Genomic DNA, 26822 nt, shown 5'->3' with positions numbered 1-26822 from the left:
TCTATGATGAGATTACTGATTCTGTGGATGAAGGGAAAGCAGTGGATGTATTGTTTCTTGACTTTAGCAAAGCTTTTGACATGGTCTCCCACAGTATTCTTGTCAGCAAGTTAAAGAAGTATGGGCTGGATGAATGTACTATAAGGTGGGTAGAAAGTTGGCTAGATTGTCGGGCTCAACGGGTAGTGATCAATGGCTCCATGTCTAGTTGGCAGCCGGTGTCAAGTGGAGTGCCCCAGGGGTCGGTCCTGGGACCGGTTTTGTTCAATATCTTCATAAATGATCTGGAGGATGGTGTGGATTGCACTCTTAGCAAATTTGCGGATGATACTAAACTGGGAGGAGTGGTAGATACGTTGGAGGGCAGAGATAGGATACAGAGGGACCTAGACAAATTGGAGGATTGGGCCAAAAGAAACCTGATGAGGTTCAATAAGGATAAGTGCAGGGTCCTGCACTTAGGACAGAAGAACCCAATGCACAGCTACAGACTAGGGACCGAATGGCTAGGCAGCAGTTCTGCGGAAAAGGACCTAGGGGTGACAGTGGACGAGAAGCTGGATATGAGTCAGCAGTGTGCCCTTGTTGCCAAGAAGGCCAATGGCATTTTGGGATGTATAAGTAGGGGCATAGCGAGCAGATCGAGGGACGTGATCATTCCCCTCTATTCGACATTGGTGAGGCCTCATCTGGAGTACTGTGTCCAGTTTTGGGCCCCACACTACAAGAAGGATGTGGATAAATTGGAGAGAGTCCAGCGAAGGGCAACAAAAATGATTAGGGGTCTGGAACACATGACTTATGAGGAGAGGCTGAGGGAACTGGGATTGTTTAGTCTGCGGAAGAGAAGAATGAGGGGGGATTTGATAGCTGCTTTCAACTACCCTAGAGGTGGTTCCAAAGAGGATGGTTCCAGACTATTCTCAGTGGTAGAAGATGACAGGACAAGGAGTAATGGTCTCAAGTTGCAGTGGGGGAGGTTTAGGTTGGATATTAGGAAAAACTTTTTCACTAGGAGAGTGGTGAAACACTGGAATGCGTTACCCAGGGAGGTGGTAGAATCTCCTTCCTTAGAAGTTTTTAAGGTCAGGCTTGACAAAGCCCTGGCTGGGATGATTTAATTGGGGATTGGTCCTGCTTTGAGCAGGGGGTTGGACTAGATGACCTCCTGAGGTCCCTTCCAATCCTGATATTCTATGATTCTATGAAAGGATTTTTCAGCTTGGAAAAGAGGAGACTAAGGGGGGATATGATAGAGGTATATAAAATCATGAGTGGTGTGGAGAAAGTGAATAAGGAAAAGTTATTTAGTTGTTCCCATAATATAAGAACTAGGGGCCACCAAATGAAATTAATGGGCAGCAGGTTTAAAACAAATAAAAGGAAGTTCTTCTTCACTCAGTGCACAGTCAACCTCTGGAACTCCTTGCCTGAGGAGGTTGTGAAGGCTAGGACTATAACAGGGTCTAAAAGAGAACTGGATAAATTCATGGAGGTTAAGTCCATTAATGGCTATTAGCCAGGATGGGTAAGGAATGGTGTCCCTAGCCTCTGTTTGTCAGAGGGTGGAGATGGATGGCAGGAGAGAGATCACTTGATCATTACCTGTTAAGTTCACTCCCTCTGGGGCACCTGACATTGGCCACTTTCGGTAGACGGGATACTGGGCTGGATGGACCTTTGGTCTGACCCAGTATGGCCATTCTTATGTTCTTATGTTCTTAGGGCCTCTCACTCTCCTTCCGGGAGGAGCCCGTATTGCCTCATCACCCCAGGGAGTCACTCTGATTCCAGGTTCCCCTCCCCACTGCTGGCATCTGGAGAAGCCTCATTACAAGGGAGTCTCCCTCATTCCAGCCCTTTCTCCTCATGCTAGGACCCAGAACTGACCCACTGCAGGTGTCTCCCCTTCTCCTGGCTTCCCTTCTCCCAGCTATAGCCAGCACTTCCTCCTTGCAAGGGAGTCTGCTTCCATCTAGCTTCCTCTGCTTTTTGGAGCAGCCAGAACTGTTCCACCACATGGGAGCCTAAGACACTCCATAGTGCTCCGTCATTTCATTAGACTTGTTCCTGAATGAGTCGGTGTCTGGAGACTTTTGATTAGTCAGATACGAGTTAGTTAATGACCCGGCCCATGTGGTGTTGATGGAAATGTATGCACAATCTGTGCTGTGCTTCTTCAAGGCAGCCTTTGTCCCCACTGAAAACACCCCTCCTCCACCCCAGTTCTGCTTTGGTGATACCTGGCTGGTGTGGAGATGGACTTGACAAAGCCTTCTGTCTACTCTCTTTCCAGACAGTCCTGGCATAACCATGAGAGGTCTGCAATGCCCTGCACATTTTGTGAGCAGCCTAGCAATAACTAAGAGGCTGGTGGAAATACTAGCAGTGTATGAAAACAGGGGAGACTGAAACAAAGCAGGGCTGGCATGCAATTAACCATCAGCAGAGCTGTGTGAAACACTTGCATGGGGGCACCTAGATGTGAGCTGGAGTGGATGGTTCTGCTCCCCAGGCTCCTTTCTTCATGCTTGAGTAGTGGCTTTGAGCTGGTGCTGCTGTGGGGAACCTTGGAAGGGGAAAAGTAAACATCCCAGGTTTCTAATATGCCCTCAAATAAGCTTCTTCCACTACTCCAGAAATCTTCACCCCCAAACATGGACAGCTGAGTGGAGATCCCAGTGGGGCCACAGTCACCGTGTGAGAACCTGCACTCTGTATCTGAAGCACACCTTGATGCAGCGCACAGACTGATTTCTCCCACGAAACAATACCAGCAATAAATAAGAAAGGGGAATCTCTTTCCCAGAGATTCCATCAGGGTGAATCCAGAATAACCTGCAGAGCTCTTGTACTGTTCACCAAGAGATTTACTCCTTTGCTCAGGGATTTAAAAAAATGGATGAGGTGGATTGCAGTGCTAGCCTCAGAAACCTAAGACTACACAGTGTGCTTGGAATGAAGAGACTTCCTGTGCACAGTGAGGTGGAGCGTGGCTGGCTTGGAAACTAGTGGAGCTGGGCAACTATGAGAAAATGTCTGAGTATTGGTGTGGATTGCAGAGTAAATTCACCCAGGCTGTGCTCATGCCTCTTTGTGCTCATTTGGCAGCTGAGGTTTGCTTGCACTGAGGTTCACAGAAAACTAGTGTTGAGCATGCACGTTCAAGTGTTTGCAGGGGAAGTGGTTATTTTATTAGCTTGGCACTGGTTACTACAGCAGGGGAATGGGGGTCTCAGTTTCCCTGCTCCAGAGCTCTGACCCACAGGAAATTAAACAAGCCAGAAGAGAACTTGACTGCGCCTTTGGTAGCTAGGACTTCATGCACACAACTATATGTGTGACTGTGACAGAGGAGAGAGTCCCAGTCATTGCTGTGGGTCCCAGCGTTGCCAACGCTTGTGACTTATTGTGAATCTCGTGATATTGGGTCCCAGCTCCTGGAGTCCAGTGACTAGGTGAGAACCTTGGATAGCTTTTTAAATGAGTTTCTAGAAGCTTGAAAATGTGCCCCAGCTGTGCCCCAAAGGCTCAAAACCCTGAAGACAAATAAAAAGGCCCCCAAATTGAAGGTTTTTATCATGACTTTTTTAAGACAATTCCATGATTTTTGGGGGTGGGGGGAAATTAATCATGATTTTGGAACAGGGGCTGGCAATACTGGAATCCCCAACTATGAAATCTAGGCCCAGTCACCTGGGGAGCAGCCACAAGGCGCATCACCAGGGTTTCCCCAAGCTGAGCACTTGTGCAGCCACACCGTGCTACCAGGCACCCCCCACGATTACGCGCCAGCTGCACAGGGGAGCTGCCCACCGTTGGGCTCGCCTTTACCCTGGCTGCTTCCAGTGCCACTGGCGGAGCTCAGGAAGGTGCTCCAGGGTTCTACCCCACCCTTGCCTCAAGTGCCGCAAAGATGACAGCCTATGAGCAGAAAAAGAAGCCATATTTGTTGAGTGAGTTATGTGCTCCTCTGCTACTCACACAGATTTCTGGCTGGGGGGAAGGAGCAGATTCTGCTAGTTCTAACATTCCTGGATCCAAGCTACAGTTGCAAGACTTGCTGAATCCAGCAAAATTAAGCATTAAGCCTGTGGCCGCCAGACATTCCATTTTTTGGAATGCAGAGGAAAGAGGCCTTGATTCTCAAAAGAAGACAGATCTCAAATACTGTCTGAGCTGTCAGAGCCAATCACTGACGGCTCAGTGCTGGAAACAGACTGAGATACAAACTCTGCTACTTAGCGTTCAGTTTATTAAGAAAGCAGTCCAGGTCTGGGACTACAGACATGCTCAGGTGCCCACTCTCTGTACCTTCCTGCTGGGCAGATTTTCTCTTTCTTTACCCCTTCTCCTCCCTTCTCCATTCTTACAATTTCTTCTTCAACCCCTAGTGCAGCACCGAACCCCCCACCCCCCGGCCCCTAAAACAAAGCTTGTATAATATAAATAAAATGCCTATCGTCAATATTAGAGAGACAAGACAGGTGAGATAATACCCTTTTTTCTTGGATCAACTTCTATTGGTGAGAGAGACAAACTTTCAGACTTATACAGAGAACTTACTGAGCTTGTTTCTGTATTTGTGGCAGCCGGGGTAAAATGTGAGAGACTTCCTTAAGGTAACCTCCTGTTACTATGGTAATAAAGTAATATACATGTTAATTAGTATAAGAGAAACTAACCATGAAGAATTGGACATCCCAAAAGCAGCAGGGTGTGGAAGCTCAAATAAGGAAAAAGGGTTAAAACCTTCATAAATATGTCTGAACCCTGGTGGGTGTCAGCGTAACACATGATTTAAGCTGTGTCCTGGCCTGCATGCCTTGGGGGGAAACCAGCATGCTGATCTTAGTGGTGGGGCGCATGGTGAGGATGATGACTGACACTTTGGGTTCCTCCGCAAGGACGGGTGTGAGTAATGCAAATGCTAAACGTTGTGTATTGTTTCTTTTCTTTACCAGATTGCAGGGTCTGTATTGACACTGGTTGGTTAATAAAAGTAATTAGTACAGAAAGAGCACTGTGTAGTCTCTGTTGTGCACCAGGGGGGCCCCCTTCTATTGATAACCTCTTGACTGTAGTTGATTTTGGGGGCTGAATTCTCACAGATTAAAGTAGGTGTGAGCCCTCGCCTTGGGTAGGTAATTAGCTAAAGTAACCCATATCCACAGATGCAGATACAGCAGTATAAACTATGGCCCAGGGCTAGTGCTCCCCCACAAACACACTCTGGTGCTACAGTGGCCCTAATCCAGCTCTGCAATATCTTCAGCTCTGAATCTGGGGCTTGACCCAAAGCCCTTTTGGAGTCAGTAGGAGACTTTCCTTTGATTTCAGGGAGCTTTGCATCAGGGCCTGGGTTATCTTTAGTTTACCTTCAACATTTTCCAGCAAAATACATCCCAAAAGGAAGGTTTTTTCCATGGGAAACTGAAAGGAAAAATGAAAAAAACCTGTTTTTTCCCCCCTAATTGAAACACTTGATGGTCGCTACTGGTGTGGTAGGTAGGGCTGCTGGCCCCTAGAACACAGAACTTTTACTCTCTAAAGGGGAGTCATTCTTGTTCTGTGACACTTTGTTTCCAGTGGGGTTTTGGTTAGGAATCTTTGGGCCTATGTGTTCCATTCCCTTGTCCTGCAGAGTCTGTATGTCTTCAGGTTGCCCCCCAAACTGCCAGTGAGGTAAATGCTCACCCCTTCTAGTGGGAATGCAGTAAGAAGTGGTTCTCTCTCTGCTGTCTCTTGTTTTAGGCCATATGAAATTGAGCCTCCAATCAGACTCCCTTGTGTATTTATTTACTGATCTCCCTCTATCTGCAATAGACATCACCAGAGAGGACTGTGGTGTGTCCGTACATATTCCCCCAGCTGTTGAAATGTGGCTTATGATAACATTGCTTTTAGATCTGAATTGGGAGTCCTGCTTTGATGCTAAAGTGAGGAGGTTTATTTAAATAGGCAAAGGAAACACTGCGGAGTGAGCTCCGACACTGACCAGATCCCCGTTGTCACATGGCCTCCCGAGTTCTCTCCAGCAGCAGGGAAGATGGTATGCAGCGGGAGAACTCTCAAAAGCAACCCTTTCTCATTAATTCATTTTCCCCTTGGCTAGCCAGTATTTACATATCTAGAGCTCCACAACTGGCTGCAAGTCTGCTACTTAAAAAAACAAAACAAACTAATTCCAGGCAGCTTTTCACGTCTCCTGTGTCCTTTTGAAGTGGAGTTCTAGTTCCACTCCCAAGGGCAGATGTGTGCAAGTCTCACCTTGGTTCTAGTGCTCTCCTTTCTGGACAGGTTTTCCATTCACTTGTGGCTTCAGCTCCAAGGCATGCTGAAGATACAATTGAACTTGCCTGTGTTTCCCACAGTTGGAGGTTACTGACGATCTGTTTGATTGCACTTGTAGATGAGCAGCATGGTTCCCCCCCCGAGCATGGATGGGTGCTGCAAACATTCTGTAGGACGTGGGGCCAGAGTGTGTCTGGCTCAGTGTGGGTGTGCAGGCGGCAGAGACAGAACTGGAACCTTCTCTGCTCCTGACCAGTGCTCAGATGCAAACCCAGCTCTTGTACTCAGAAACATGTGACAGGTCCTGATGAGGTCACAGTGGCTCTAGCATAGTGAGAAGGGAGGAGCTGGTAGTGTATTGCCCTCAATGCCTCCATCCTGCCAGCAAAGGTGGTTCCATGGCAGGGGAACTGGATAGTGAATCCTGTGAAAGTCAGGAATAGGTACTTCTGTGACCTCTGCCACACTAGAAATCCTGGAGTAATTGTGCCCGTCTGCAGCATGGGGCTGCCTGGGAGCTCATGCTGGGGCAGTGAACTTCTCCATATCCCACCTTGCTGCTATGGGCACAATCTAGTCCTTAATCCTTGGAATGGCCTAGGGTTTGCCAGTTGGGGTAAGGTGCCAAACCCTGTCAGCCCCCATCCCACTTTCGGCAGGAATTCTTAACTGGAATCAGTAAGGTGTACACAGCGCAAGTATTGTAGCTATTTGTACCACCAGCATTGCTATTGCATATAGTGATGGCTGAACAGGTGCCATGTGGCCTGGCTGTGCCTTCACCATGACGGGGCAAACTGAGTGAGGGGCTGAGCCTACATTGCAGGCTGTCTATTGGAGGCATGGGGGAGGCACTCAGCACAAATACACTTTCACCTGCCTTTGTAACAACTCTTTCCCCCCTGCCTGCAAAAATTCTCAGCCTCTTCCTGCTTTGCTGGTGCTGTCCCAGAACACATCCCTCTGACACCACAGATATGAAAGTTTGGCATTCAAAACAAATAATCTGAAACTAGTATTTGATGTGAGAACATGCTGCAGTCTGGGATATCTTCAGCAAACTAAGAAGCAGAGAATTCCGCAGGGCAGGGAAAACCTATTTATAAAGGTAGGTTTCTGTGATGAATGTCCCTCAGCTGGGAAGGCACTGGGTCCCCAGGCCCCGTGTATAAAGTTAGATGGTTTCGTTCTTTCTCACCTGAGACTAGGCCCCCAGCCTTCCTGTTTATCTGGCAGTCCAACACTGCATCCTGCCAAATAGAGGAGCCAGGTAGAAGGCTGGGGTGCAAGGCAAGGAGATGGCACAATGACAAGTCTGTAGTGTCAGCCTCAGACTGCAGATGGACGACGAGGGAACAAGGACACAGGCCACGGTGGGAGTGGCTGTTCTGTGGCACCTGTTGGTACAGATGTCCATTGTTCTGGGAGGGCTGTGTGCAGGGCCCAAGGCCCCCATGGCCTGGCTGGTGGAACATACATCTGTGTGTGTGTTGATGGTGGGGGCTGGGCTGTAACATGTCAGTAGCCCGGGCACACTATGCTGTGCAGACATGCCGTACGATGAATTCAGCATGGCTTTGGAGTGCGCCTTTAGGTAATAGCTCTGCTTTTTCGGAACAGGGGAATTCTCCTCCCAGCAAATCCGTCAGTGATGGATAGCTTTTCAATAACAGGGAAAAGCAGGCTTAAAGATTCAGACAACATGTACAGCTATTCCCAGTAAGGGGTTGCTAGTGTGACTGCAGAGACTTTCAAATTAGTCACTGGTCTAACCTCTGGACCAGTCAACGGGTCGTTATCCTTCTGCAGCCTATGGAAATGGGTTTGGGCTCTGTCCGTGTCCTCGTGGATAAGAGTCCACATCACAGACCCCATTGCAGCTGGTACTGACTGGCCACCTTGCTTGCAATTGTAGCAGAGCGCCCAAGTAGTGAACAGATTTGGAGACTAAACTGTCTTTCCACAGATACCAGCCCCTCCCCACACCTCCACAGCAGGTTCATAGGGAGGGAAGCTGGTACAGCCACTGCTTTGTTCCGTATTTAGTCTGTGGACAAATAAGAAATTTGGCTCTAGATCTGTCAAGTCATCCCCTTTTTATGGGCACTGATCTGAAGCTTATTAAAATCGAGGGAAAGACTTGACAAGATATACAGTTTAAAATAAAACTGACCATAACCACAGGCATCTTCCTCTAGGGGTGGCCTAAATTCTCATCTCAGTTACTCCCAGGTAAACCCCTTGCAGCCACTGGATTTACTCCAGATGTACGTGGGTGTAAATGAAAGCAGAATCTGAGTCGGTGTCAGTAAAGGCTTGGAACTGTACCAGTAAATTTGTTCCCATAATTGTGGGTGACTACCCATAGAACCAAAAAGGGCCAGATCCCAGTGCGGGAATCAGTATAGTGGAGTTATGCATACACTATGCATACACTAGCTGAGGTTCTGACCCAAGATGTCATGAATGGGGCGGATACTGAAGAATTCTGAAGGGCTCATTAGATGGCTAGAGAGTGTATTGAAAAGAGTGGCATTTCCTTCAATGGTATAAACACCTACGTGCACCCACTGTCTATGGCTCTTCCTTTCCTGTGGTCTTTGTAGCCTCTTCCTGGCTCACCCTTGTGGCTGTCATGGTGACAAATAACACAGATGAGAACAATAGCCAAATGTTGACTGAGAATACCACAGGGATGCTGAAATACACAAGTGAGGGTCATGCAGCAGGCGCTCTCCTGGCCTAATCTGATGAGAACAAAAATGCAATCGAATTGGCTATTAATTTGGAATACTGATATTTCCTTCTGCTCCCAAAGATGCAGGATTGGTGAGGCAAGGAGGAATGCAAGGGGACTCTGAATTGCAGCTAGGTTATTATCATAAGAACTTCTATTCAAGAGCACTTTGTGGTTTTTGACCTCCTACAAGACATGACTGGAACAAGCAGCCTCTTGTTATCAGATGAAGCATGCATAGATGATTTTTGTTTCACTCATTTTAACCAATTCCACGCCGTCTATCTACATTTGAAGTTTAAAGAGCCGTTTGTTTTAATCAGATTTCACTAAAAAAAGGCAACTCTGCAGACTCCACTTGTAGGTCCCTTTTGGTCACTGGGTAGAATTATCCCCTGTTGAAGTTCACATGTGCTGTGCAATGGAGTGGAGTAAATGGAGAGGAGAGAAGAGGAGCTCCAATGTAAAAAGCAAGAGAGACTCCTGAATCTGTCTCTTGCTCTCCAGTGTCTCAGGTGCTGATGGCTTTGGAAGTACTCTGAAGGCAAGAGGTGGAGCTCTCTGCAGCAGAAATGCTGCACCAGCCAACGTGTGTTTCATAATTTGCTTTCTTATGAAATGACATTTCCCTGAGCACATCCAATTTCTTGTCCCTGGCTCGTCTCCTTTTCACTCCTGAAATATGTTGAATAAGATAATTCCTCTCCTCTCTTGTATGGCTGTGTTTTCCTTCAGACCATCTTCAGGCAACAGCTTCTCTGCATGGCTTTGCGCTACCAGTGCTTCACATGGGTGGTTCTTGCAGCTGGGAGAGGCCTTGATCAGGCTACACAGAACTCTAGAACTGTAAAATGTCTCACTGCCTATTTGTTAACAATTGCTGTCTAAAATACTAGAGTAATTGGAAAATGTTCCTCTCATTCGGCTCTGAGGTTTAGAGAGACAACGCTATTGTGCTGTGCTGCTTCGCTTGCATGGCTGGGAGAGGGTCAAGTTTCTGGGTCATAGTTCACCTTAATAGCACTGCAGGGGATCTCTGGCCGTAGCTCTTCAGCATTGAGGAGCTGTCCATTGCCGCCCAGTGGCAAAGCACATGGGAGGCCCACTGGGTTGGACTGTGCCCAGTGCTGAGCTCATGGTTGTGGAGTGCTTATCAGTAGCGCTAACAGAACAGGAAGATGAATGCTGCTGGGATGACTTCCAGGGGGCACTTGCTTCTGGCAGGTCAGCTTGCAGGAAGCTCTGCTGTCAGGGAGATTAGATAACTGACCAACATTCCACTCCCCAACACACACATGCCGGTTCCTAGGGCCGTACAGTGCCATTCGAACTAGATCTAGGCATGGCACCAAAACCTTTGGGGGGGTTCATTTAATTTCCAGCATGTGGTATTGTGCGTAGGATATCCATGCCTTCTGGCACATGCTCCAGGCCCTGCATCCTTGCCTCCCTTTCAGATGAATATTGGGCCATAAATCACTGTGAAGAAGTCCTCCCTCTGCAGTGTGCCAAGTTGTCATTGTGCTGCAACTGCCTGACTGTGCGGCTTGGTCTAGCGATGTAACAGTAAAGCTGAGTCTGCGCTGGAGAGGTGTGGAGTACTAGCCATGGTCTGGGCCTCTTAGGGTGCTGTAACACACTTCCGAGAATCATAGAATATTAGGATTGGAAGAGACCTCAGGAGGTCATCTAGTCCAATCCCCGGCTCAAAGCAGGACCAATCCCCAACTGAATCATCCCAGCCAGGGCTTTGTCAAGCTGGGCCTTAAAAACCTCTAAGGATGGAGATTCTAACACCTCCTTAGGTAACCCATTCCAGTGCTTCACCACCCTTCTAGTGAAACAGAAACATCACACACATGCTCCCAGTAGGGCACAGAGGATCACACTGCTGTTTGGCTAGGATGTGCATTGAGCATGACTAACCACCATGTGGTCTTCTCATGTCGGGCTCCACTGGTGCAGTGTGGGTATGGGTGAGAATCAATGGCATAATAGCCCCACTGGTATAGCTACACCTCCTACTTCTGTCCCACAATGCACCAGTCACTGCTTTGGTGGTCTGTCTGGTCAGCTTTCTGCACTCTGCTGCACAGGGGTCAAGTGTGCTGGAAGCCATTTAACTGTAGAACTGGGGCTGATGTGAGATCAAAGCACATCTAGGGATGGATATGTGTTAAAGTCCCCCTGCTTCAAGAGTGAAGGTGGGGCACCGCTTCCCCAGTCGCTGCACCCAATTCACCTTAGTGTAGTCTATACTCCCCAGCGCAGGAAGATGCAGAGGTGCTACTGCAACTGAACTAGGAAAGCTGCACAAACATAGAGAGAAACTCATCTCGGCTTCTAAACAGCGTGCCTTTTGCCAGCCCCAACTCCGTAGCACATGTGCGTGAAAATGACTGTTATCCCATCTTCCTGCAGGTGTAACATGGGGCAAGGTCGTGTCTCTCTATGCTGTGGCTGCTGGGCTGGCTGTGGACTGTGTCAGACAGGCCCAGCCAGCAATGGTGCACGCCATTGTGGACTGCCTGGGAGAGTTTGTCCGCAAGACCTTGGTGACGTGGCTGAAGAGGAGAGGAGGCTGGGTAAGAGGTGTTGAATTTCTCATGCTTGCTTTAAATTGTGAATGATTATGGGGATGTTCCTAGTGTTAGTGAAACCAAGAGTGATCCCTTAAGCTATAGCTAGGTTTTTGCAAGCTTCCCTACCACTGCTCTGCCAATCTACTTCAGTTCTGACTTCCAGTAGTCTTGTTTACACCAGTACTGGCCTCAGCACAGCTTTGTTCCTACATCTCAGTCCTGTCTTGAAACAACTCCGGCTATTCTAATCCTCTACTTCCTGCGCCACTCTGATAGCCTAACTGCATCCTGCCTGCAAATACCTTTTCTCTTCCAGTCCTGAGCCTCTCTGGTGCCACCTGCTAGTGGTCGTGAGAGCATGCAAACTGCAGGAGTCTTGTAACATGAACAACTGCTACTGGCCCCTTCGTTCAGTCTCTAGGAAAATTATTTAATCTGTAACCTGCCTGCACGGTTCCAAAGGAGAAGGTTTAGAAAGTAAACATAACTTGTTTATGTAGCTATTAAAAACCTCTCACTTCATGTCCCAGCCCAGACCCAGCTTTGTGGTGCTACATGTATAACTAAATGTGTAACTCTCTCTGGTGTACCTGTGGACTGCTTCATTAGGCTAATGCCACTGTGTACACACTTTGTGGTGCTTATTAGTGATAAACATTGATAGGACCCTGGAATGGCAGTCTGGAGACCTGGGTTCTCTTCCTGGCTCTGCTACTGAGCTGCTCTGTGGCCTTGAACAACTCAGTTTGCTGCTGTGCCTCAGTTTTCCCACCTGTCTGATGAGGACAATGGGGACTCTCCTGCCTTTGAGACCTACAGATGGAAAGCATTGTCAGAGAGATCATTTGTTCCCCATTCTGAGGGAAATTTTGACTTGTTTCATTCTGAATCAGAACAAAACCAAATTGTGAAATGTTGGAATTCCCGTGGAATAGGAACTCTGTTGTCAGACCAGTGCTAGCTACCTACCTGCAGTCGATGTGAACAGACCCCTGCTTCTTTTCAATTCCCTGAGCCTAGCAGCCCTACATGAGGGGTCAGAGCCCCGGATGGTGCAATTAGTGGAGTTCCATTGAATTTGATGAAGCTAGGCTGATTTATACCAGCTGCTGGTCCCTTATTTTAAAAACTAGGAGCTACAAGTCTGACACATCAAACCAATATATTGTAACTGCTGCCTGCACTCCGGGTTGCAGGCTGTCTCTGACATGCGCTTGTCAGCGAGTAGCTGACCCTGGGCTGGAGGAAGGTGACACTTCCCTTTCGAAGTGCAAACATGGTTTCTTCTGAGCAGTGGACTATTGCCAATCCTCTCTTTGAGGCTGCACTTGTTTCCCTGAGTGTTCTTCACCTTGACCTGGGCATTTCTGTGGGAGACGTCCCAGCCCTGCTCACAAACTGGCCAAAACGAAATGGCTGTTCCAGGAGGGCCATTAATCTGCTGCCTGCCCTGCCCTGCCCTTCATTTGTCTTGGCACTGAATCCAAGTTTCCCCTGTGCACCCGCCTCCTGTTTCACATGCACACACCAGGGATGGGGCTGCCAAGGGGGGCCACTGTACTCTGTGCTGGTACAGGAAAGCCCGTATGGAGACCTCGGCTGAAAGACTGCAGCAGGCAGCCAGCTCCCACGCTCCCCCTTTATTGGGCGAAAACAGTAATTAACCCTTTAGGGTGTCATCCCATGTGGGAAGAGTTCACAGCCTCAGGAATCACCTCCAGCAGGAGTCTCTTCACAATGAAAATCCCCATGGAATATAACAAATTCCAGTTGCTACAAACTATTAACAGTAGAATCATAGAATATCAGGGTTGGAAGGGACCTCAGGAGGTCATCTAGTCCAACCCCCTGCTCAAAGCAGGACCAATCCCCAACTAAATCATCCCTCCAGGGCTTTGTCAAACCTGATCTTAAAAACCCTCAAAGGAAGGAGATTCCACCACCTCCCTAGGTAACACATTCCAGTGCTTCACCACCCTTCTAGTGAAAAAGTTTTTCCTAATATCCAACCTAAACCTCCCCCACTGCAACTTGAGACCATTACTCCTTGTTCTGTCATCTGCTACCAGTGAGAATAGTCTAGATCCATCCTCTTTGGAACGCCCTTTCAGATAGTTGAAAGCAGCTATCAAATCCCCCCTCATTCTTCTCTTCCACAGACTAAACAATCCCAGTTCCCTCAGCCTCTCCTCATAAGTCATGTGTTCCAGTCCCCTAATCATTTACCTCTCCTCCCAGTTTAGTGTCATCTGGAAACTTGCTGAGGGTGCAATCCACACCATCCTCCAGATCATTAATGAAGATATTGAACAAAACCGGCCCCAGGACCGACCCTTGGGGCACTCCGCTTGATACCGGCTGCCAGCTAGACTTAGAGCCATTGATCACTACCCGTTGAGCCCAACGATCTAGCCAGCTTTCTATCCACCTTATAGTCCATTCATCCAGCCCATACTTCTTTAAATTGCTGGCAAGAATACTGTGGGAGACCGTGTCAAAAGCTTTGCTAAAGTCAAGGAATAACACGACCACTGCTTTCCCCTCATCCACAGAGCCAGTTATCTCGTCATAGAAGGCAGTTAGATTAGTCAGGCATGACTTGCTCTTGGTGAATCCATGCTGACTGTTCCTGATCACTTTCCTCTCCTCTAAGTGCTTCAGAATTGATTCCTTGAGGACCTGCTCCATGATTTTTCCAGGGACTGAGGTGAGGCTGACTGGCCTGTAGTTCCCAGGATCCTCCTCTTTTCCTTTTTAAAAGATGGGCACTACATTAGCCTTTTTCCATTCATCCGGGACCTCCCCTGATCGCCATGAGTTTTCAAACATAATGGCCAATGGCTCTGCAATCACATCCGCCAACTCCTATAGCACTCTCGGATGCAGCGCATCCATCTCCATGGACTTGTGCTCGTCCAGCTTTTCTAAATAGTCCCGAACCACTTCTTTCTCCACAGAGGGCTGGTCACCTCCTCCCCATGCTGTGCTGCCCAGGGCAGTAGTCTGGGAGCTGATCTTGTTCGTGAAGACAGAGGCAAAAAAAGCATTGAGTACATTAGCTTTTTCCACATCCTCCGTCACTAGGTTGCCTCCCTCATTCAGTAAGGGGCTCACGCTTTCCTTACTTTCTTCTTGTTGCTAACATACCTGAAGAAACCCTTCTTGTTACTCTTAACATCTCTTGCTAGCTGCAACTCTAGGTGTGATTTGGCCTTCCTGATTTCACTCCTGCATGTCTGAGCAATATTTTTATACTCTTCCCTGGTCATTTGTCCAATCTTCCACTTCTTGTCAGCTTCTTTTTTGTGTTTAAGATCAGCAAGGATTTCACTGTTAAGCCAAGCTGGTCGCCTGCCATATTTACTATTCTTTCTACACATTGGGATGGTTTGTCCCTGTAACCTCAGTAAGGATTCTTTAAAATACAGCAAGCTCTCCTGGACTCCTTTCCCCCTCATGTTATTCTCCCAGGGGATCCTGCCCATCAGTTCCCTGAGGGAGTCAAACTCTGCTTTTCTGAAGTCCAGGGTTCGTATTCTGCTGCTCTCCTTTCTTCCTTGTGTCAGGATCCTGAACTCGACCATCTCATGGTCACTGCCTCCCAGGTTCCCATCCACTTTTGCTTCCCCTACTAATTCTTCCCGGTTTGTCAAGAAGATCTCTGCCCCTAGTTGGTTCCTCCAGCACTTGCATCAGGAAATTGACCCCTACACTTTCCAAAAACTTCCTGGATTGCCTGTGCACCGCTGTATTGGTCTCCCAGCAGATATCAGGGTGATTGAAGTCTCCCATGAGAACCAGGGCCTGCGATGTAGTAACTTCCGTTAATTGCCGGAAGAAAGGCTCGTCCACCTCATACCCCTGGTCTGGTGGTCTGTAGCAGACTCCCACCATGACATCACCCTTGTTGCTCACACTTCTAATCTTAATCCAGAGACTCTCAGGTTTTTCTGGAGTTTCATACCGGAGCTCTGAGCAGTAAAGAAGAGCAAGTTGCTAAACAATGTGTGCTGAATAGCAGTAAGCCAGCGAAGTGCTGTCACAATGGCTTATCGGAGCCCAGCGCTACTGAAGTAATGATTTCATTAACAGCTTTGAAACTCTCATTTCCGATGCTTTATCAGGTAAACGTTGGTTAATTTAACACTTGGCTGAAGTGCTGTTAACCAAATAATGTTTGGAAAAAAGCAGGCACCTTCCAACTTTGAAACGTTTGGCTTTCCAGTGCTTTGGACTGGGAAAGCAAGTTCTTTCAGGCCAAACAGGCCTCAGACATATAGGGGCCCCTGATGGGAAGAGTTATTAACAAGGGGGTCTGTGAGTGAGGCAATGGTTCCATCCATTGACTGGAGATACAGACCAATGATGTTTCCACCAATGCACTGATCTGTAGACTAGATGGTATTCTCAGTTAGTTGTGCTGATTGGTACCTTACTCCAAGAGTAACCCTGGCAGAAACGGGCCCTCAGTTGATATGTACTTAGAGTATGCAGTGTAGTGTTGGCCCCAGGATGTTAGAGAGACGAGGTAGGTCTGATAAAAGACATTGCCTCACCCACCTTATCTCTCCAATTGCCTTAGAGTGGCAGATTCAGGCCCTTAGTAATCTAAATAATTCAGATTAATTGCAACAATCTTTCTGCTCCTGACTGATGTGTAAATGTCACCTTGTTGAAGAGCCATAGATGAACACAGGTAGCATTGCTGCATCCAGAAGGATTATATAACAACGGGGGTGGGGGGCACACACTTCATTGCTCATTGCACACACCAAGGACACCCTACTTCCCTCCCAGTCCCCATTGCAGGGGCTCTGTGTGTGTTCCCCTGCTTCCCCCTGTGCCAGGGGTTCTGTATTCCCCCCTGTAGGGAGTCAGGGTGGCTTCCCTCCGAACCAGAGGGTAAAGAGCCACCCTCTCAGCCTGAGTGGGCGGGGCCAGGCCAAGCTTACGCCAATCCCCGGAAGGGGAGGGGTGGGACAGGAAGTACAAAGGGCAGGGCCCTTTGCCCAGTGAGGAGAGCACCAGGGAGGGAGACAGACACAGGCTACTGGCTGCTCCCTCGCGATCCTGCTGCCGACCCAAGGGAGGCCCTGGGCCAGGAGGAACCTGACCGGGAGGAAGGCCTGTGGCGACCAGGACTGCCATCCACTGAGTACCCGGAGGACCTGGAGGGGCCCGGCGGTAGCCTGGGCCAGCGTGCGTCTGACACAGAGGGGGAGCTGGAGCTGCCAGCAGTGGAATACCCGGACGAGCTGGAGGGACCGGAGAGACCCGCTTGAGAGACCGGGTAGGAAGTAGCCCAGGGGCAGAACTGCACTGTGGGGTGGATGTGTTTGGTCAGTGGGCGCGGATGGCCCCCCGCTGACCCAGCAGCGGGACCTTCGCCTCCCGCCACTGTCAGGGCCCTGGGCTGGAACGCAGTGGAGTTGAGTGGGCCTGCGTTCCCCTACCCCGGCCAACCTGCCTTGGGTAGCAGAACTGTGCACCACAAACCCATACCGGCGCTCCCCTGCCTGAGGGGCGCGCTGCAGAGTCATACCGGCGCTCCCCTGCCTGAGGGGCGCGCTACAGAGTCATACCGGCGCTCCGCTGCCTGAGGGGCGCGCTACAGACTCGTGCCAGCGCTCCCCTGCCTGAGGGGCGTGCTACAGACTCATACGGGTTTCAGTCGGGTTTCAGGAAAAGGTCTACCCACCGGGCACCAGACCCCGGGCCGTGGCCCAGGAACTGAAGGACGCAGATACCCGATGGCTCCAACCCGAGCGTCGAACAGCAGCTGAGGTGACGAAATAGGTCATCCTCGAACAATTCATGCACATCCTCCCGCCCCAGGGGAGGGCTTGGGTGTTGCGGCACCGGCCACAAAGTCTGAGCACGGCCGTCGCGCTTATGGAGGACTTTCTCGAGGCAGAGGCCCCGATAGGACCGGCCGCCCGCCCCCCAAACCCTGGACCCAATGCACAGAAACTTGAAAGGAGGGGGCCCACCTCTCAAACCAACGCACCCCACCGTACCCGACGACCAGATGGCGGCAGGACCGAGTTTTCCTGATGTCCTGAGTCCACACCACTCTCCGGCCCTGGATGCTTAACCCGATCACCGGGCCCCAGCCAACTCTGCAGCCCCACTGGTGCCCCCACGCGGCCGGCGCACCCAGAGGTAGGACCTTGTTTCCGATGTGGCGAGTACGGTCATCTGCAACGGGGCTGTCCTGCGATGGACTGCAACTTTGGCCTGGTGTGCACCGGGGAGCGACGGGCCCGTCCGCCCTCCGTGGCCAAACTGACAGCTCCCATGGAAGTCACCGGGGTCCCTGTGGTGGGTCTAGTTGATTTGGGCTGTGGGCAGACCCTTGTCCGCCAGGCGCTCTTCTCGGACACCAAGCGGACCATTGGGGAAGTACGGATTCAGTGCATCCACGGAGAAGTAAAATCGTACCCCACGGTTCGGGTCCCCATCACGGTGAATGGAGCAACTCAGTTAATGAATGTGGCGGTGGCGTCATCCCTCGCCTATCCAGTGATCCTGGGCTGCGACTGGCCAGACTTCGTTGAGGTACTCCAATCCCTACCCACCAAAGAGGCGTTCGAGGGAGCCCCGCCTGAGAGGAAGACAGGACCTGACTCGAGCTCCGACCCTGGAGCTGACCCAGGTCCCACCCCTGGGCAGGATGGCCTGGAAATGGCTGGTCCCCCTCCTGACCTGGTGGACTTTAGCCGGGATCAAAGGGAGGACCCTACGCTCCGGTTTGCCTATGAGCAGCTGGCCCGGGTGGTGAGGTCATGGAGGCATGGCGCACCACCCAATGGCCCAGGTTTGAACTCAACCACGAGAGGCTCTACCGCCTTGACCGAGACCCCCAGACTCAAGAGGTCTGGACCCAACTTGTGGTCTCCCGCATTCATCGTCGGGCTGTCCTGAAGCTTGCACATGACATCCCGGCTGCCAGCCATTTAGGGCAGGAAAAAACTGTGGCCAGGGTCTTCTGGCCCGGCGTCCACCGTGAGGTGAAGAATTACTGTGTGTCGTGCCCAGACTGCCAACATGCAGCCCCGGCAGGGGTACGGAAGGCCCCCCTGGTCCCTTTACCAGTCGTAGGTGTACCATTTGAGCAGGTAGCAATGGACCTGGTCAGGCCTTTTCCAAAAAATAAGGCGGGCCATCAATAAATCCTCGTCCTGATGGACTACGCCACCCGCTTCCCCGAGGCCATCCCCTTAAGAAGTATCACCGCCTGCACTATCGCTGCGGAGCTCGTGAAGATCTTCGCAAGGGTGGGCCTCCCACGGGAGATACTCACTGATCAAGGGACCAATTTCACATCTAAGCTGTTCCGTCAGGTATGTGCCCTATTGGGGATTAAAAAATTGCGGACCTCGGTCTACCATCCCCAGACTGACGGATTGGTCGAACGGTTTAACCGGACCCTGAAGGGAATGTTGCGGCGTTTCCCCACCCAGGACCTCCGCCAGTGGGACCAGCTGCTCCCTTCTTTACTATTGGCAATTCGAGAAGTCCCCCAGGCATCCACGAAGTTCTCCCCATTCGAGCTCCTCTATGGGCGGCGACCCCGCGGGGTGTTGGACCTCTTGAGGGAGACTTGGGAACACAACCCATCTGCAACACAGGGTCTCTTGCAATACGGCTTACAACTGCAGGGGCGGCTGGTGCGGGCGGGCAAGCTCACGGGGGAGAACTTAAACACAGCCCAAAGAACCCAGGAGCAGCACTACAATTGGGGCGCCCAAGCTCGATCATTTGGGCCAGGGGACCGAGTACTCCTCCTGCTCCCCTCGGAGGAATCAAAGCTTTTTGCCCTCTGGCAGGGTTCATATGAGGTCTTCCGCCAGGTAGGGCCTGTCACCTACGAAATTCGGCAACCTGGTTGCCGTAAGGAAAAGCAGATTTATCATGTAAATCTCTTAAAACCCTGGCAGGACCGGGAAGGGCTCCTAGTTGCCCCATATCCCCCCGAACCGGACCTGGGGCCCCAACCGCCCGAGGAGTCGGATAATGGTGAGCCCCAGCTAGCAGAGACACTCACAGTCGAGCAGCAAGAACAGGCACTCTGCTTAGTAAGGGCATTCCCCAAGACATTCACCATGAAACCCGGGCGGACTACACCCACCTACCATGTGATCCAGACGGAACCCGGGGTGGTGGTCCGAGATCACATTGCCTAGGCGAATGCGGGAGGCCGTAGAGGAGGAAGTCCAGGCGATGTTGGATCTGTGTGTTATTGAGCGCTCCCAGAGTGAGTGGCGGAGCCCCGTCGTCCTCGTACCAAAGCCAGATGGGAGCCGGCGGTTTTGCATTGACTTCTGGAGGGTAAACACCATTTCAAAATTTGACACCTATCCGATGCCCCACGTCGATGAGCTCCTCGACCAGCTCGGGGAGGCCTGTTATATCACCACTTTAGATCTCACCAAGGGGTACTGGCAGATCCCCTTGGATCCCAGGTCCAAGGAGAAGACCGCGTTTGCCACCCCTTCAGGGTTATACTATTTCACCCGGATGCCTTTCGGCCTATATGGGGCCCCAGCAACCTTCCAGCGTTTGATGGACCGGGTGTTGCAACCATACACAAAGTACGCTGCGGCCTAACTGGACGATGTGGTCATCTATGGCAATAACTGAGAGGAGCATCTTAACCAAGTAGCGGCGGTCCTCCGGGACCTCCGCACAGCCGGGCTTACTGCCAATCCAAAAAAATGCCGAATCGGGCGGGAGGAAACCACTTACCTGGGGTACACCTTGGGCCAGGGACAGGTCCGCCCCCTCATCGGGAAAGTCCAAGCACTCCAGGAATGTCCGGCGCCGACCACGAAGAGGCAGGTGCGTCAATTCTTGGGCTTAGCTGGTTATTACCGGTGGTTTGTACCCCACTTCGCAAGCATTACGGCCCCGTTAACAGAGCTCCTGACCAAGGACAATCCCCGCTGGGTGCATTGGTCCAACGAGTGCGAGACGGCCTTTCGAACTATCAAAGAACGGCTGTGTAGCGATCCAGTACTCTTCAGCCCTGACTTTCATCGTGACTTTATCATTCAGACTGATGCCTCAGGTGTAGGGCTTGGGGCAGTCCTCTCACAGGAGGTGGATGGGGAGGAACACCCTATTGTTTACCTCAGTCGGAAGCTGTTCCCCAGAGAATGGAACTACTCCGTTGTGGAGAAAGAGGCCCTAGCAGTTAAGTGGGCAGTCGATGCTCTCCGCTACTACATTCTCAGGGCCCCCTTTATACTGGTTACGGACCACGCACCCCTGAAGAGGCTTAATAAGATGAAGGACAATAATGCTAGGCTAATGCGGTGGTATCTAGCTCTGCAGCCCTATGCCTTCACGATTCACCATCGGGCGGGACGAGACAACGCCAATGCAGATTTCCTATCCCGCCTCGGAGAGGGTGAGGATGCCAGCTCCGAAGATCGGGAGCTGGATTTGAGGGGTAGGGTATGTAGGGAGTCAGGGTGACTTCCCTCTGAACCAGAGGGTAAAGAGCCACCCTCTCAGCCTAAGTGGGAGGGGCCAGACCAAGCTTACGCCAATCCCCGGAAGGGAAGGGGTGGGACAGGAAGTACAAAGGGCGGGGCCCTTTGCCCAGTGAGGAGAGCACCAGGGAGGGAGACAGACACAGGCTGCTCCCTCGCGATCCTGCTGCCGACCCAGGGGAGGCCCTGGGCCAGGAGGAACCTGACCGGGAGGAAGGCCTGTGGCGACCAGGACTGCCCACCGCCGAGTACCTGGAGGACCTGGAGGGGCCCAGCTATAGCCCAGGCCAGCGTGAGTCTGACACAGAGGGGGAGCTGGAGCTGCCAGCAGCGGAATACCCGGACGAGCTGGAGGGACCAGAGAGACCCGCTTGAGAGACCGGGTAGGAAGTAGCCCGGGGCAGAACTGCACCATGGGGTGGATGTGTTTGGTCAGTGGGCGCGGATGGCCCTCCGCTGACCCAGCAGCGGTACCTTCGCCTCCTGCCACTGTCAGGGCCCTGGGCTGGAACGCAGTGGAGTTGGGTGGGCCTGCGTTCCCCTACCCCGGCCAACCTGCCTTGGGTAGCAGAACTGTGCGCTGCAGACTCGTGCCGGCGCTCCCCTGCCTGAGGGGCGCGCTGCAGACTCCAGCCGGCACACCTTCCCCGCTAATTCCCCAGCGCCCGAAAGGTGTGACTAAGGCCTGCCCTAGGGGCTTGGAGGACCAACTGAAACCTGTCACACCCCCATACCCTCTTATTCCCTCCTTCCTCCCATTCCAAGGCCTCTTGGTGTTCCTCACCCCCCGCCCCATTTTTATTTATTTTTTTTCTGTCAGAGAGAAGTCATTCATGGTGTCACCATTCCAAATTCAATTGGGATGGACAGAGCTGAGATGGGGGTAGGTATTGCTATACTGGAAGGTGTTAATGGCTCCCATCAACTGGTTCTTAGATCTCTAAGCTGTTACATAGGTGGCTGATGTTGTGCTCTGCTAATCAGATGTCAGGAGCGCTAAGTGTCCCCCCCTTTCCCCTTCCTGGTTCTTCAATTTCACCAAAATCAATAGAGTTCTGCCCATTGATGCCAAGACCATTCCATGCAATTTTGAAGTTGATGAGATGGAGCATTCAAAAGCTCTCTCTTTACAGCCAGACAAACAAAGAAATGCCATCATCTTGAGTGTAAGACCTCACTTCGCATGGCCTATAAGACCCATCTTGGAATGTAGATTTCTCACAATGCTGCACCAAGGTTACTGTTGGCACACTAGCTCTGATTTTCCTAACTCTTATGACATCAGGCACAGATGACATTAATGTAGGGGTTTGCATGTACCTTTACATTGTTTGGGATAGTTCATATCACAATTCCCCATGAAGGGGTCAACTCTGCTCCCACTGATGTCAGTGCCTCAATAAGCAGTGCCTTCAATCGGTGCAAGCCCTACATCAACCCCTGCTCACCAGAGCTCCCTGTTAGAGAATTGGGATGCTCTAGGAACGGACTGAAGGGTGTATGAAAAACTGAGGTAATCCTAAACCTGGGAGGCCAGGCTACTGGGCAAGGTAGGAGTGTGGTTATAACATAATACTTTACTTTTCTACACTGCCTTCCATCTAAGAAGCTCAGACAACTCTTCAAACAGTAATGAATTAAAACTCACAATACTTCCATGAGCTCTGTCAGCATTAGCCTCATTTTACAGATGGGGAACTAGAGGCACAGAATAAAGCCCAAACTTCCCACTAGCTTTAGGTGACCAAGTTGAGATGCACATAGGGGCTCATTTTCAAAGGTGTTGAGCATCTGAAGCCCCCAAAGACTAAGACTGTAGCATTATGAGAAAATACTGGACTTGGGCATAAATTGGGCATCCCAAAATCTGTGGCTACATCTGCAACCACTTGGGACATGTTAATTTGCTAAAGGTCACCAGGAAATCTGTGGCAGAAGCAGAAAGAGAATCCAGATCTCCTGACTCAGTTCACAAAGCCAGCTATTTTGCATTGCTGGGACAATCTGCAGTTGGGTTTTTTCTCCGAAGATGCAGTTTTCTGTGCAACTCAGTCCTGTTCATTCCTGCCCTCTAAAGGTTTTCCACCCTCACCTTTTCAGTGCCGGAAGATATCCCTTCTAACACGAATTTGCTGTTAGGTTGGTTCTTCGTCCTGCCCTCTCCCTTTCAGGCTAGCTTACATTCCCCTGACTACTTAAGGATCACTCTGGGCAGCTGGTTTTGAGGTCAGCCCACATGTCTAGGAGGCATCTGTGCTAATGCACACGTCAACAAATAAAGCTTAAGCCGGGGGGGTTGATTTGGCCGACTGAGATCCAAATAAAACGTTAAGGCAAGAGAAAAAGTAAAAGCAATCTGAGCTGAAATTAAACAGCCCAATCTTTGGGCAGAATCTGGTTGTTACTAAGGAGGCAGGAAGGTAGGTGAAGAGGGTATTACTGAGGATGTCCTTTTTGAAAGGGGAGAGAGTTTATTTTGCTGTCACATGAGCTGAATGTTCAGCAACCCAGTTGGAAGACAGTGTGAATGAAGATGGTGCAGAATAATATGAATAAATCTTTCAGAGCTCGCTAGTGCTTTCAGGCGTCATTTAACAGCTTACAGGGGGTGGCAATGCCAGAGATGGTGCTCATAGCACTCATGTTGCTGCAAGGAGGCACCACAGGGGAAATGGTGTAATATTGCTGGCTGGGGGCAGCGGTGGGCCAGTCCCAGGTTCACCCAGCAGGAGGCATGGTGTGAGACAGTCTTCGAGGCCAGGATGTGCCATTGGAGGTGGTAGGGGAGAGTGTGGTTCTGTGTGTTCTGATGATCTGTTTCCTTCTCCTTAGGCAGACATCACAAAATGTGTGGTGAATACTGATCCCAGCCTTCGCTCCCATTGGCTTGTGGCTGCCATTTGTAGCTTTGGTCACTTCCTGAAGGCCATCTTCTTTGTGCTGTTACCAGAGAGATGATTCCAGTCACCAAATGTGGCCCCAAGTCCCAGCTCCTCCCACACCCAGAAGCAACAATAACCATAGACCTGTCTGATGCTGAAGAAGAGGAAGAGAAGAGAGGCTGGGACCAACAGAAACATTTCTCTCCTCTCCCTTCAGCAGGGAGCAGCTATCCAACTGTAAACATCCTTTCCTCTGTGACAGGAGGATTCAGAGTAATCCTTTGAAGCCCTTGTTTTTCTTGGTGACTTCTACGTGGCCAGGTCAAAGCCCATCCCAGGGCAGACTGATGGGCTAATCTCTTACTAGTGTGTGATATGGATATTCATACGTGTATTTATTTTCTGGTCATGTCACACAGTTGCACTTCTGTACCAGGGGGACATGGAGATGGTATCAGAGGGAAAAATGTGTCCCTCACTTGAAAAATGGATTGTCCCTTTAAGTCCCCTTTGTTAGGCTCTTCTCAGTATATCAGTGGCTAATGCAGTCTTCACCTTTGTACCTGACCATTGTGCCCTTGTGCATGGTACATTGTGGTTGAGGGGATACCTTTGTAGGCTGTGAAGTGGTTGATTATTGATTACTGCCCTCTTCAGCTGATGCCCCTGCTAAAGTAATTTACAAACCAGTTGTGACTTTGGGAGTGAAAGGACTACCAGAACAACTCAATCTGGGGGATACAGCATGCTTTAACTGACCAACTTACTGTATTGTAACACGTAATTGTAAAGGGGACAGCAGGGGCAGAGACTGTTTAGAAATCAATCAGTGTGATTTACACAGGTGAACAAAATGATAGGAGCAAAGCATCACTTCTCACATGACAGCTTTGTTTGAGCATTATAATGAGGATGAATTTTTTCTCTAGAAGGAGATTCAGATGGAGCCAAAGAACAAGAGCATGTAAGTACAATGAGGGGTGGGGGGAATGTGGAGAAAAGTCACAAGTGAGCAGCATGCTGTGAGTGGGAAAAACCGTATCGAGTGTGACAAATGTTTCTCCTTTAGCAAATTATAAATTCTGACTTGCAATTTTCTCTTGTGGTAGATAATAAAAATAGATGGAGTTTGGCTTCTGTGAACTAATGTGGTGTTTTTTAAACAAATACAAGAACAGCCTAAAGTGGTGTAGAGAGAGAGACATACACTCAGGTCAGGTCACTGCTGGTGAAAAGGGGTATTTAACATGTTAAAACTACAATTTGCCTTGTCTGCACTGGGATATTAATACATTAGCTGGGTGAAGTAAATGCTGAGCTCCCCTCTGTGGTTTACCACAGCCAGCTAACCTGTTAAAACTACAGCTTGCCTGGTTCAACTCACATTAGTTAACACATCTTAAAAAATATCTCTGTCTCCAAAGGCATAATGGCTGAGTAGCCTCAGCTGAGCTGCACTGACAACAGATTAGTCCTAGGTCAAGATCCTGCCAGCTGCCTTGCTCCTAAGGTTAGACCTACTCAGAAAATCAGTTTCTCTGGAGTAGGAACATGCATGAATATTGGGGAGGTGGATATCTTTACCCTATATTTATATGGGGAAAAACAGCATTTTCCGTTCTGAAGGTGTGAAAGCTCATGGAGCTCTGGGCTTGAAGAAAGCAAACAGCCTTCTTCTGGCTGCCTCCACATTAATAATAATAATAATAATTATTAATAAAAAAAAACAGTAACCCACATCACACTCCTTCTACTGAATCTGCATGCAGCCATAAGCCTTGTTTACACTGGAAAGGGTTTGCAGGTAGAGCTATACCAGAATCCCTCCCAGTGTAGACATTGCACTCCAGCAAGACTTCTTTTGTCACTACACGTTATACCAATTCCCCCCAGCAAGACATGGACAAAAGGACTTTTTTTGCTGAAATCACGACATCTACACTAGGGTTATTGCCAGCAGAACTGTGTCAGTTAGGGATGTGATTATTTTTTCACATTCCTTACAGGCAGCTATGCCAGCAAAATTTTTAAATGTAGACCTGGCCTAGGATTGTCATAGATCGAGCTAGCTAACACTTCAGGACTGGTCTAAATGTTGTTTTTGTATTGCTAGAACTGTCTGTTCAGAAGTAGATCTAGTTAAGGCAGTACAATGCCTTAGTGTGAAGACCGTTCTACTGGTATAAAGTGCTTATCAGTACAGCTTATTCCCTTAAATGTACAGTAAACTTTAGTTTCTAAACCAAAGAGTTAGAATGGTACAAAATCTATAGACCAGTTCCACATCACTAGTAATACCTATACTACCCACCAGGCTTTAACTCAACTAATTTAGCATATCGTAAAATACAACCTGCCTTTTTTTGTCTTGACTAGCATTTTAGTCCACGTGTGGGTTAATCAAACTAGCTAACCCAATCCAGCGCTGCACCATTAAATCTTTGTCTAGATTAGGATTTAGAGGCTGCTTTGAATTACAATGCTGCAGGCTACAAATGTGTTGTAAGTAAAGCACTAGCACTAAGGGAAAATGCATGAAATTAAGGCACTTGATGAGTTAAATGCACTAATTAAGGCAGTATAACAAAAAGATAAGAATAATCAAACAAACTAGCATTGCTCAAGAGGAATGTGTGTGGGTGGGGGGGGGGGTTATATATACAGGCAGCCAGTGATTAAAACAGGAAACACTGCTGATAGTGAAGTGATACAGAAAGGTATTCTACTAATCTTGTTTTGAGAAGAGCTCCAGAAAGGATTTGGGTTTTTTTTTTTTTTTGATCACCTGTATCTAAAAACTGCCTTTGTGCGTACAATACATCTTCTATTA

The 26822-nt window shown here is 49.6% G+C and overlaps 1 protein-coding gene across 2 annotated transcripts in view; it reads left to right on the top strand.

Moving 5' to 3' along the window:
• BOK (BCL2 family apoptosis regulator BOK) overlaps window positions 1-26614 on the top strand; it is a 43602-nt gene extending 16988 nt beyond the window's left edge. Inside the window, exons 4-5 of one of the 2 annotated variants that reach the window (XM_074964204.1) lie at window positions 11453-11616; window positions 23947-26614. In XM_074964204.1, coding sequence (XP_074820305.1) covers window positions 11453-11616; window positions 23947-23967 — 185 coding nt within the window. In that variant the 3' untranslated portion in view covers window positions 23968-26614. Of the gene's footprint in view, window positions 1-11452; window positions 11617-23942 lie in introns of both variants that reach the window. The other variant, XM_074964203.1, reaches the window with a different exon arrangement.
• The last annotated feature ends 208 nt before the right edge of the window (window positions 26615-26822 follow it).

The sequence above is a fragment of the Natator depressus genome, chromosome 9, assembly GCF_965152275.1.
Source record: "Natator depressus isolate rNatDep1 chromosome 9, rNatDep2.hap1, whole genome shotgun sequence".
In the NCBI taxonomy this organism is placed as follows: Eukaryota; Metazoa; Chordata; order Testudines; family Cheloniidae; genus Natator; species Natator depressus.
Note: the sequence above shows the minus strand (reverse complement) of the source record. Positions and strands in the feature narration are given on the sequence as shown.